Source organism: Cucurbita pepo, chromosome LG07 (assembly GCF_002806865.2).
Source record: "Cucurbita pepo subsp. pepo cultivar mu-cu-16 chromosome LG07, ASM280686v2, whole genome shotgun sequence".
NCBI lineage: Eukaryota > Viridiplantae > Streptophyta > Magnoliopsida > Cucurbitales > Cucurbitaceae > Cucurbita > Cucurbita pepo.
In genome coordinates this window covers 4,001,161-4,013,211 of record NC_036644.1, presented here as the reverse complement: position 1 = coordinate 4,013,211, position 12,051 = coordinate 4,001,161, and the positions used below count along the sequence as shown (strand labels likewise).

Genomic DNA, 12,051 nt, shown 5'->3' with positions numbered 1-12,051 from the left:
GTTAGGGTAAGGTTTTCACACTCTTATAAATAGTGTTTTGTTCTCCTCCCCAACTAGGACATCACAATCCACCCCTTCGGAGCCTAGCGTCCTCGTTGGTACTCTTTCCTTCCTCCAATCGATGTGGGAACGCCATCAAATCCACCCCTTTCAGGGCCTAGCGTCTTTACTGGCACACCGCCTTGTGTCTACTCTCCTCCGAGGAACAGCGAGAAGGCTGACACATCGTCCGATGTCTAGCTCTGATACCATTTGTAATAGCCCAGATCCACCGCTAATAGATATTGTTCTTTTTGGGTTTTCCCTTTCGAGCTTCCCCTCAAGGCTTTAAAATGTGTCTAGGGGAAGGTTTCCACACCCTTATAAATGGTATTTTATTCTCCTCCCCAACCAATGTGAGACATCACATATATGTTCATCATATGCTTTTAATCCAACGACAAACTAAGTACACGTGTGGAAAGGGAATTGATGTGATCGTGCACTAACCAATCTAATAATAAGGACCAATCACAGGCTAAGAAAATATGAAGATCTAAGAGAAGATGAATAAACCCTCTTTTATGCTAGTCCAATTGAGTTGACCCCTTGCCTAATAAGGCTTGATGGCCACACATGAGCAGCCTGGCGTGCCCATCCGTGTTCCCCACATACCACATCCAACATAGTGACACAATCGCACTTTCGAAGGCAGCGGACTAGCGATTATGCGGCACTCACTTTCCAGCGACAAGTGAGTTAAGCCAATTTGTTCTTGCGTCGCCTACGGCCAAGCGACGTACGGTCGAGCCTCTAGCCTCGGTTTTAAAAGAAGGTTTTAGAAAACGAGGAGAGAGAGAGATTTTTGAAAGAGAGATTTTAGAAAGAGACGTTATATAAGCAAGCAAGAGAAAGATAACAACGGCTTAGCATATATAACCTTGGGTAGGGAGAAGTTGACGACTAGTCATATCCCCCTATAGTACATTCTGGGCCATTTTAGTTCTGGCAGGCCTAGACATGATTTTCTTGAGGTGTCATACGCTCTAGAATTACAAAGGGAAAAACACTAGAATGAAAAGACATGACAAGGGTTTGGCTTGTCATGGGCATGCGGCCATGGGCAACAGGCCCTGGACAGGCATGACCGTGACATCCTCCCCCACCTAATTGGTTGACGTCCCCGTCAACCGACTACTTTCATACCTTGCGATGTGGGTGGCGGCGGAGTTCAGATCTTCGGCGCGTTCCCAGCTTGTTTCCTCTGTAGGGAGATTCTTCCATTTGACAAGGAATTCACGAATCGTCCGTACAGGTCTTCCTATCTTCCTAACCCTGTCGGCTAGGATCTCTTCCACTTCCTTTGTCTCTTTTTGTTTCAGATCGATGCTCGGTCTTGTGGTTGTATTTCGATGGTCGTCGTCTGGATCAGGGTGATAGGGCTTCAAGTTGCTCACATGAATGACGGGGTGAATTTTCATCCATGCGGGGAGTGCAACTCGGTAGGAGGTAGCCCCAATCTTTTTAAGGACTTCAACCGGGCCTTCGTATTTACGAACTAATCTCTGGTCCTTTCGGCTACGAAATCTGATCTGTTCTGGTCTCAGCTTGATAAGGACTTGATCTCCTGCACGGAAATGAAGGGGGCGACGCTTCTTGTCCGCCCATTTCTTCATATGCTTGGAAGCCTTCTCTAAATATGCTCGGGCTATATCTGTCGTCTGCTTCCATTCTCTTGTAAAGTTGTGAGCTTGAGGGTTTTTTCCTGCATAAGGATGATCAATAATATGGGGTAAGGCCGGTTGTCGTCCACTTACAATTTCAAAGGGACTCTTCCCCGTAGACGAGCTTGTTTGACAATTGAAGCAAAATTGGGCGACATCTAACAATTGTATCCAGTTCTTTTGGCGAGCGTCGACGAAGTGACGTAAGTATTCTTCGAGCAAGCAGTTGAACCGTTCTGTCTGTCCATCGGTTTGAGGGTGATAACTCGAGGAGATGTTCAGGGTTGTTCCCAAGAAAGCGAATAACTCAGTCCAGAATGTCCCAATGAATCTGCCATCCCTATCACTGATGATACTCGACGGAATGCCCCATAACTTTACAACGTGTTTGAAAAACAGTTGGGCTGTGAGTTCCGCCGAACATAATTTGGGAGTGGGGATGAACGTCGCATATTTTGAGAACCGGTCCACAATAACCAAGATGGCGTCATATTCCCCGACTTTTGGGAGGTGTGTTATGAAGTCCAGAGATACACTTTCCCAGGGTCTTGTTGGCACAGGTAGAGGTTCCAAGAGTCCAGAGACTTTGGCTTTCTCGACCTTATCCTGTTGGCAGATGAGGCACGTCTTGGTGTATTGCATGATGTCGTCTCGCATGTTTGGCCAGAAGTACCCCTTCTTTATTAGGGCGTATGTTCTTTGCCATCCCGGGTGTCCGGCCCATAAGGTGTCGTGACATTCTTGAATGAGCTTCTTCCTCAGTTCTCCCGTTCTTGGGACGTACAATCTGTTTCCTTTGGTTATCAGGAGGTCCCCCTCAACCCAAAACTGCCGTGTCTTCCCAGCCTTAGCTAGTTCGACAACTGCTTTGGCCGATGGGTCTTTGTGTAAATGTTCCTTGATGATGTCGCGCATCGATCCGTCGATCTTACTTGAATGAATATGGGCTAACATGCACAGGGCCGCATGTTCGCCCTTCCGACTCAGCGCGTCGGCTGCTTGATTACTCTTTCCCGCTTTGTGTTCGAACTTGAAGTCGAATTCAGCCAACGACTCCTGCCACCGGGCTTGTTTTGCTGTTAATTTTGGTTGATCAAAGAAGTGGCAAGTGGCGCTGTTATCCGTCTTCACTACGAACTGCGATCCTAAGAGGTACTGTCTCCAGACTCGAAGGCAATGGACTACAGCCAGCATTTCTTTCTCGGAGACAGTGTATCTTCGTTCGGCATCGTTGAGCTTTCGACTTTCGTAAGCGATGGGGTGGCCTTCTTGAATAAGGACCCCACCGAGAGCAAAGTCGGAAGCATCGGTTTCCACTTCAAATGGCTTTGTGACGTCAACCAACCCGAGGACAGGACCCCTCGTCATGGTTGTTTTCAGATTTTCAAAGGCCATTTGACAATCATTCGACCACGACCAAGGGTGGTCTTTCTTCAACAGCTCTGTCAATGGGGCGGCTCGTCGTGAAAACCCTTCGACGAACCGCCTATAGTAGTTGGCTAGTCCTAAGAAGGACCTCAACTCAGATACGGAAGTAGGAACCTTCCATTCTTGGATAGCTTTTATCTTGTCGCTATCCATACTGATTTGTCCACATCTGACGACATGTCCAAGGAAGTGGATGCATGTTTGTGCGAATGCACATTTCTCCTTCTTCACATACAGCTGGTTCTGCCGGAGCTTGTCAAACACTAACTTCAAGTGCACTTTGTGTTCCTCGAGGGTTGTGCTGTAAACAACAATGTCGTCGAGGTATACTATGACGAACTGATCCAGGTATTCGTAGAAAACCTGGTTCATCAACGTGCAGAACGTAGCTGGGGCGTTTGTCAAGCCAAAGGGCATTACTAGGAATTCGAAGGCCCCATATCTTGTTACGCACGTCGTCTTGGGTTCGTCCCCTTCGGCAATACGTACTTGATAATATCCCGATCGTAAGTCCAATTTCGTGAAGTACTTGGCCCCGTGAAGTTGGTCGAACAAGTCAGATATTATCGGCAGAGGATATTTGTTGCGTACTGTCACCTTGTTTAAGGCTCTATAGTCTATGCACAGACGCAACGTCCCATCCTTCTTCTTCTGGAATAGTACGGGGGCTCCATAAGGGGCCTTTGCCGGGCGAATGAATCCCGCCTTCAGCAACTCGTCTAGTTGTTTCCTCAATTCGGCTAGCTCGGGTGGAGCCATCCGGTATGCATTCTTTGCGGGCGGCTTAACCCCGGGGAGGAGTTCGATTTCGTGGTCAATGCCTCGACGAGGTGGTAGTGTTTGTGGTAGACTCTCTGGCATTATGTCGGTATAGCTGTCTAATACATCCTTGATTTCCTCTGGGACAGTCTCTTCGGTGGTTGCCTCTTCTATCAGTGGTATGGCCATGAAGGTAGGTTCCTCTCGTGCGAGTCCCCTTTTCAGCTGTATGGCCGAGATCATCCGAAGATTACCTGGTTGCTTGATGCTTGCAGGTATTACTGTGGGGTTACGGTCGGTGATCACCAAGCATTTTGCCAATGGCATTGGGATGACCTTGTGTTCTAGGAGGAACTCCATCCCAAGTACCACATCGAAGTCGTCCATGCGAACCACGACAAGGTCTAGCTCTCCAGTCCAATCCCCTATTTTGAAGGGGACTCCTTTGGAAACTCCCACAATAGGCAAGGCCTCGGAGTTGACAGCTTTCATTTTCCCCGGGTCTTTTCCTATGGTGAGTCCCAATCTTCTGGCTTCTTGATCAGCAATGAAGTTGTGGGTTGCTCCAGAGTCTATCAGAGTGCTCTTGCTCAGTCGAGAGTTTATGGTGGCATCTACGAACATAAGCCCTTTCTCTATTATCTCCTTCGGTTCGACTTTCCGTTGGAGGGCTGACAAGAATTTGAGTGCGCCCATTCGGGGGTTGTCGTGATCTTCTTTCTTGTCTAGCAAAGTCTCGACCCTTGCCTCATTGCTCTCTTGGATGGACACTTGGAGTGCAGTGAGAGAGGCCCGATGAGGACAGTAGGATACCTTGTGGGGGCCTTTACATAGCATGCATTGCAAAGGCGTCGTCGGGTGGTTCTTTTGGTGGTAAGGCCCTCGAGATGTCCCCGCTTGATTGTTCTGAGGAGGTCTATCCGTCCATCCATTCGATCTGTTGGGGCTTCCATTTCGATGGCCTGGTGGTCGGTATGGTTTGCCCCCATTGTTTGGGGCTGGCGTCGCTCTTCTTTGGGATCCTGCTTCGTTCCCACAGTCCACGAGTCTCTCGGCGCAGGCCATTGCGGCAGCTAGGGTTTGGACCCTGTTCTCATGTATCTTTGTTTTGGCCCACGGTTGTAGACCATTTATAAAGAAGAACACCTTGTCCTTCTCTGCTGTACCCCTGATATCCAGCATCAGGGTTGAGAATTGTCTGACGTAGTCCCGTATGTTTCCAGTGTGTTTCAGGGCTACTATTTTCTCCATTGCTATGTGTCCTGCATTTTCGGGGAGGAATTGTTCCCTCAACTCTCTCTTGAGGTCCTCCCATGAGTCGATGGTGCACAATCCATCCTCGATGTCTTGCACCTTCGTACGCCACCACAGTTTGGCGTCGTCTACGAGATACATCGCAGCTACAGTCACCTTCTTGTCGTCGGTACAAGCCGTTGTGGCTTTGAAGTACTGTTCGACGTCGAAGATGAAGTTCTCCAACTCTTTGGCGTCCCGATTCCCTTTGAAGGCTCTAGGGTCTGGGAACCTTAGTTTGTTGGATCCTGTACTAGTTTGTCCAGCCGTGACACCTTCCACGGCTTTCATGGTAACTTCAATTCGAGTGCTCATGGCGGACATCCTTTCTTGGAGGTCGTCGACTGTTGATCTGAATTCATCAGCCAATCCATTGAACAAACTCATCATTGTGTTTTGTAGTATGTCGAACTCTTCGCCACGTCCCTCTTTGTGTGCGACAGAGCTATCCGGACTATCAGACGGTTTTGGGCTGCTCGTAGGAGCAACTCTTTCTTCGAGCGAGGTCACTCGAAACAACAGTTCTGCGATTGGCAACCCATCTAGGCGGTTGCCCATTGCGTCGACTTGGACGACTTTCTCACTCAGTTCGGTCACCCGTGTTTCCAGGAAACGGAGGGTGTCAGGGACTTCTTTGAGGAACAGCATTTCCTCCTCTATTAGCGTAAGCCGATCGGCTTGTGCTTTGGGTGTCGACTTTGTCGTCGACATGATTTCGGTCTGTATGACGTTACGGAGCTAACAAAGCTCTGATACCCCGTGACACAATCGCACTTTCGAAGGCAGCGGACTAGCGATTGTGCGGCACTCACTTTCCAGCGACAAGTGAGTTAAGCCAATTTGTTCTTGCGTCGCCTACGGCCAAGCGACGTACGGTCGAGCCTCTAGCCTCGGTTTTAAAAGAAGGTTTTAGAAAACGAGGAGAGAGAGAGATTTTTGAAAGAGAGATTTTAGAAAGAGACGTTATATAAGCAAGCAAGAGAAAGATAACAACGGCTTAGCATATATAACCTTGGGTAGGGAGAAGTTGACGACTAGTCATATCCCCCTATAGTACATTCTGGGCCATTTTAGTTCTGGCAGGCCTAGACATGATTTTCTTGAAGTGTCATACGCTCTAGAATTACAAAGGGAAAAACACTAGAATGAAAAGACATACAAGGGTTTGGCTTGTCATGGGCATGCGGCCATGGGCAACATGCCCTGGACAAGCATGACCGTGACACATAGCACGGGCAAGAAGCCTTGCCACCCAACATACTCGCCACACACACACCGCCTATCCTACCATGCACAAGCATACCACTATCGTCTAGCATCGTGCGCGTTCTAGCCAGCGCATACCGACATGCCAAATGACCATGCACAAGGCACTTCTGCTATTCATCGAACCATCAGTACACATATTGTTGTTTTATAGAGTGTAGCTAAGATAATCAATAGTGTCTCGCGTTAAAAGTTTTAGTGTACACAAAACAAACCAATGAGTGATACGTACATTATCGCTATCTACGAGAATTAGTGCTACAAATTTATTTACTTAACAAGTTTCCTATTTTATATTGGTTGGAAGTTTGTTCTCGATCATCACGATAGAGATATTTTGATTGGGGCTAGTCTCTAAGAGCGAGTGACCCGCAAAGGCAAATTTTCAATGACTTGGACTGATGTAAGAGTGACGACTCTATTTTGATCTCGTTGGCGTGATTAGTTTCTTGTAGCTTCTTTGCAGTCATCTAGTTCACCGGTACTACTAAAAAACAATTGAATTTGGACCTTTCAAGGTTTTTGCTCCTCACTACAACTGTTTTGTGCATATGATAGGACCCCTCAAATCGCGTAAGACATAGTAGTTCGATTGAAGCGAAGATGCTAATCCTTAAATTTTCTTCGTTTACGGCGTACAAAATTAACAGATATCATAAACATATAGAAAATGGAGAAAATATATCAAATAATGTAGCAATATAATTATTAGTCATACATAATTAAAACTTTATGTTTTAAAGTTATTTTTATAATTAAAAATATACATAAAATAATTAATTATGTTACTATTTTTGTTCTCAAATTTTAGATATGACTATAATTCTATAATTCTTACAAAAAGAAAATTAATTCTTAAATTCTATATTTTATAATTAATTATTTTAAATATCGTCCTTTTATTTAGGACCTATAATTATTTTAGGGTTTCAGCGTGTACCAAACCAACTCCGGAATCTGGATCCAGCTCAGGCAGCAGAGTAGTTGGGCTGGGCAGAAAGGGCCCACTCAATAAACCCATTAAAACTGGGCCCATGAGCCACCGCCTAGGCCCACATTCCTTTAAATACGCCGCTCTCTTTTTCCTTTCTTTTATTTATCTTTAATATTCATTTTTTAAAAATAAATTTATCCTTTAATTTTATATCTTCGTGATCTGTCTCATTTAGATATGATCTTGTTTATTCACGGGTTGCACCCTGATCCATTAGAGCTAAAGAGTATAGAAGTTGTTAGTCAAGCAATTAATCTTTTTTCTTTAGTTTCTTTAAGGGATCTTTTCCGTTTTTCATTCAAAATGTTGTAATTGTAAATAAACCGCGTTGCCTGAGAACTCTCACTTTATCGAGGAATAAAAGAAAAAGAAGAAATAGAATGACTTAAAACAGAAATTCAATCCTAAACAAATTCAATCCGAAATCTCAAGGAAAAAAGAATGAAATTCTCAAATGAAAATAGTCATTCGATTTAGTGATTTAGTTACACGCCTTCTCCCGAAGTTACAGGCTATTTTGCCGAGTTTCTTAGAGAGAGTTGTCTCGTGCCCCTAGGTATTCTCTACCTACCCACTTGTTGGTTTTAGATATAGGTACCCTTTTGTTGAAGGTCATTCGAGCTTTTCCTAGGAAGTATGACATGAGTTACTTCAGCGCCGTAGTGTCTGGTACTCGAACATTGGCTTGAGGTATTTTCTCTACCCTTCCTACCCTGAACAAAACAGGGGCACCTTGAGTCATTGAACCAATAACCATCTTTGAGGTAGGTATTTTCTCTACCCCTTCCTACCCTGAAAAAAACAGGAGCACATTGAGTCCTTGAACCAATAACCATCTTTCGGCTAACCTAGTCTCTTCCGTCCTTTGGGACCAATAAGGGGTAGTGCCGTAGTGCGTGGTACTCGAACATTGGCTTGAGGTATTTTCTCCACCCCTTCTTGCCCTGAAAAAAAACAGGGCACCTTGAGTCCTTGAACCAATAACCATCTTTCGGCTAACCTAGTCTCCTCCGTCCTTTGGGAACAATAAGGGGTAGTACAGGAATATTCATCTGTTGTCCATCGACTACGCCTTTCAACCTGATCTTAGGCCCTGACTCACCTTCCATGGATGAACCTGGTAGAGGAACCCTTAGATTTTCGAGGCATTGGATTCTCACCCATTTTCAGTTCAGTTAACTCTATATATAATTTTTTAAATTCATATGATTTTAAACTATAGGAGTTAGCAGAAATTCATGAACCAAAACAATATTTCTTTGTTGAATAATTAAAATAGAAAACTTTAAAAGCTTTAAGGAATCAAAATAAACGGAAAATTAAAAAGCAAAACGCTTTTGTTTTTGTATTTATTTTATTTTATTTTTTGTTTTTCCCTTTCCTCTTTGAATTTATTTCTCCACAACAGCCAGTGGGGGCCACGCGCCGGATTAACGATCAAGTCGAATCTGACGGCTACAAATTCAGGACTAGTGTAAGGTGAGAGTAAAGGCGTAGTAGAGGATCATACCCGACAAGAGAGCAATAGAATTTAGAAGAGGAGAGATGAAGTTAATGATGATGGAGGCCCTCGTCTTCCTTGGGCGTTCTTTTTGAAGATCAAATGCTTCGTCGTCGCCTTTACTAATTTTTTCCAGAACTCTCACCAAACCCGAATTTCCTCCATTGTTACGCCTCAATTTTCTTCCACCAGCGTTCTAATGTTTCCTTTCACTTCCTTTTGATTCGATTCGGTTCGGTTCCTGGATTGCTCTTCCCTGTAACGTTTCCCGTAATGTAAGTTACCTCTTTTCTTCTTTCTTGTTTTGTATCTCGCTTGTAGTTATACCGGTCTTATTCTCTACGAAATGGCGGTTTTTGTTGTTTTTTGTTGTTGTTGTTGTTGCTGTGTTTCAATTATGTTGGGGTTTTGGCGGTTGTTGCTCTCCAACGCTATGAATCTTGAATAGTTCTTCGAAAGTGTTAAATCTTCTCTAGCCGCTGAATGTTGTGGATCTGGAGTGTGCTTTTCCCCCTTCTCTCCGGTATTAGAATATCTGAAATGACTGACTGACTGACTGTTGGTAGTTCTGTCGAGATTTTGTTGTATGAATTTTTTAGTCTGTGTAGATCGTGGTTTTCATTTGTGCTTTTGTTCTGCGTTTTAGATTTCCATCGCTTTAATTGTTCCAACTCTGTGTTGTGAGGTTGAGTGAACAGTCACAACGAGGGAATTCGTGATTCTGTTCTTGGATGATTGTGTGTGACTGCAGTTGTGAGTTCTTAAACCAGGAATTCACGGCTATTTGAAAGTTAGGGGGTTAGGTATCGGATTTTTTTCCCCTTTTTTTCTCTTTGCTTATTTTGCAATTGAACCGTGGTACATTGTACAGGTACTTGAAGAAGTGAGTAAGGAATAGTGTTCTACTTTTGGTGTGCGGCTATGTGGTTTTTCGTGTGAGACAGTTCAGTCCTTCGAGTCTTAGATAGAAAAATGAAGTGTGTCTAAGTATGAATTTTGAACTATGGTTCATATGGTCATGGGAAGAGTGACTTTTACTTCAAAGATCTGGAGGGATGTTATCCAATACACAAGCTGAATTGGAATACATTCATCAAGATTTTGAGGCTTTAAGCATGTCAAAACGGCTCATGAGAAGCATGAGCCAGAAATTGAGGAAGAATCACAAAGGTGTTGCTGAGGAAGAGGATATTTCAAGGGGAATATCTTTGAGATGTCTTACATTATATGGTAGAGGTGGAGGTTGCAAAGTCGGTGCTGACACTGGTGAGGAAATTGGTGACACAGGCAGTAGAAGGAGATCCAGTGCTAGTGACGAAGCTAAGGGATACAAATTATTATTCAGTAATGAAGAAAATAGTGTGGATTGCTTCTCATATGGCGTAAAGGAGAGATTTCGTAAGAAACAAAGTCCAAAGTATTCCGAACTTCGAGACTCTACAAGAAACATTGATGTTCATATTTTTCTTCCTGATGACATTCTGGAAATATGTTTGATGAGGCTCCCACTTGTGAGTCTCATGAATGCTCGCCTTGTGTGCAAAAAATGGAGATACTTGACTAGCACTCCTCGGTTTTTACAGATGAGACGGGAATGTTTATATCAGACTCCGTGGATATTTTTATTTGGTGCTGTTAAAGAGGGCTATTGCTCCAGCGAGATACATGCACTGGATGTATCTCTAAAGCAATGGCATAGAATAAATGCTGATGTTCTCAAGGGAAGATTTATGTTCTCTACAGCCAGTATCCAGGATGATATATATATCGTTGGTGGATGTTCTAGCTTGACCAACTTTGGGAAAATGGATAAGAGCTCATTCAGGACACATAAAGGGGTCTTAGTGTTTAGTCCTTTAACTAAATCTTGGCGCAAAATTGCATCTATGAAGCATGCCAGATCAACGCCTATACTGGGAACTTCTGAGATAAACTCAGAATTTTCGTTAGTTCAGAGCCAGCATAATTGGCAAGATAGACGTTATTTGAGATCACGTGCCGGTGGCTCTTTGGATGTTTATGAGGATCCACACAGACTCTCACTAAGACTTCAAGTCAGAAATCCTGTGGAAGACAATACCGTTTCAATGTTGTCTAATAGGAAGTCATATAAGTTCATTCGACAAAAGAGTGATCAGTCTCGTGCAAAAGGACATCGTAGGTTTGTGATTATTGCTATAGGCGGTCGAGGATCTTGGGATGAGCCATTAGATTCTGGAGAGATTTACGATTCCTCATCAAATAAATGGACAGAAATTCAGAGGCTCCCTGTAGATTTCGGTATCATATGTTCTGGGGTTGTTTGCAATGGGATCTTCTATGTTTATTCTGATACAGACAGACTTGCAGGTTACGACATCGAACGAGGCTTCTGGATTGGAATCCATACATCTCCATGCCCACCTCGCGTTCACGAGTACTACCCCAAACTAGTATCCTCTAACGGCCGATTGTTCATGCTTTCTGTCTCCTGGTGTGAAGGGGATGGACAAATAGGGCAGAGAAACAAGGCTATCAGGAAACTCTGGGAGTTAGATCTCGTGTACCTTGCCTGGACAGAGGTATCAGTGCATCCCGATGCGCCAATGGACTGGAATGCTGCATTTGTTGCAGATAGAAACCTGATATTCGGGATCGAAATGTTTAAAATCTTCGGCCAGGTACTGGACTTTTTGACAGTGTGTGACATCTCCAACGCAGTATCAGACTGGAATCACATTTCAAGAACTCGTGTAACTCATGAAATGGATGCTTCTTCCTGCTTGACCAAATCAATGGCAGTCCTCCATCTCTAAGGTCCTTTCTTTCTAACTGCCTTTCCTTAACGCTCGAAGATATCTGAAATAACACTTTCTAATGTTGAAGATATGCGGTGCAATGCAAATATATTTCATATTCTGTATCAAATTTTTTTTGGATGCGATCAATTCATCTTAGTTTCTTCATCAGACATTCAGGGTCATATATTGCAGCACCCTACTGTGTGATTTTCTGTCAAATTATCTTCCTCGTAATTGATTTTATATCTCTCTAATTTGGTGGTGTGTTTTAATATTTGACGAACTGAAGCTTTAGCATAATAAACTGACTGTGCCGATTGTCACCCC

The 12,051-nt window shown here is 44.0% G+C and overlaps 2 protein-coding genes across 2 annotated transcripts; one reads left to right on the top strand and one right to left on the bottom strand.

The window, feature by feature from the left end:
- Positions 1-1,145: 1,145 nt before the first annotated feature.
- On the bottom strand, positions 1,146-5,925 carry LOC111798805. The gene is made up of 2 exons (XM_023682139.1): positions 1,970-5,925; positions 1,146-1,243 (listed from the first exon to the last, which is right to left on the bottom strand). Exons 1-2 carry the CDS (start codon positions 5,892-5,894, stop codon positions 1,146-1,148), a joined length of 4,023 nt encoding a protein of 1,340 aa, XP_023537907.1. The 5' UTR covers positions 5,895-5,925.
- Positions 5,926-8,998: 3,073 nt separating this feature from the next.
- On the top strand, positions 8,999-12,051 carry LOC111798943 (F-box/kelch-repeat protein At5g42350-like). The gene is made up of 2 exons (XM_023682298.1): positions 8,999-9,219; positions 9,816-12,051. Exon 2 carries the CDS (start codon positions 10,000-10,002, stop codon positions 11,737-11,739), a length of 1,740 nt encoding a protein of 579 aa, XP_023538066.1. The 5' UTR covers positions 8,999-9,219; positions 9,816-9,999; the 3' UTR covers positions 11,740-12,051.

Bases quoted from the DNA above. Each gene is read 5' to 3' on its own strand.
- LOC111798943 (XM_023682298.1), top strand. From the start codon at position 10,000: ATGTTATCCAATACACAAGCTGAATTGGAATACATTCATCAAGATTTT.
- LOC111798805 (XM_023682139.1), bottom strand. From the start codon at position 5,894: ATGTCGACGACAAAGTCGACACCCAAAGCACAAGCCGATCGGCTTACG. The intron at 1,244-1,969 runs GTTATCACCCTC...ATCTCCCTACAG, and splicing joins AACCCTGAACATCTCCTCGA to AGGAAACAAGCTGGGAACGC.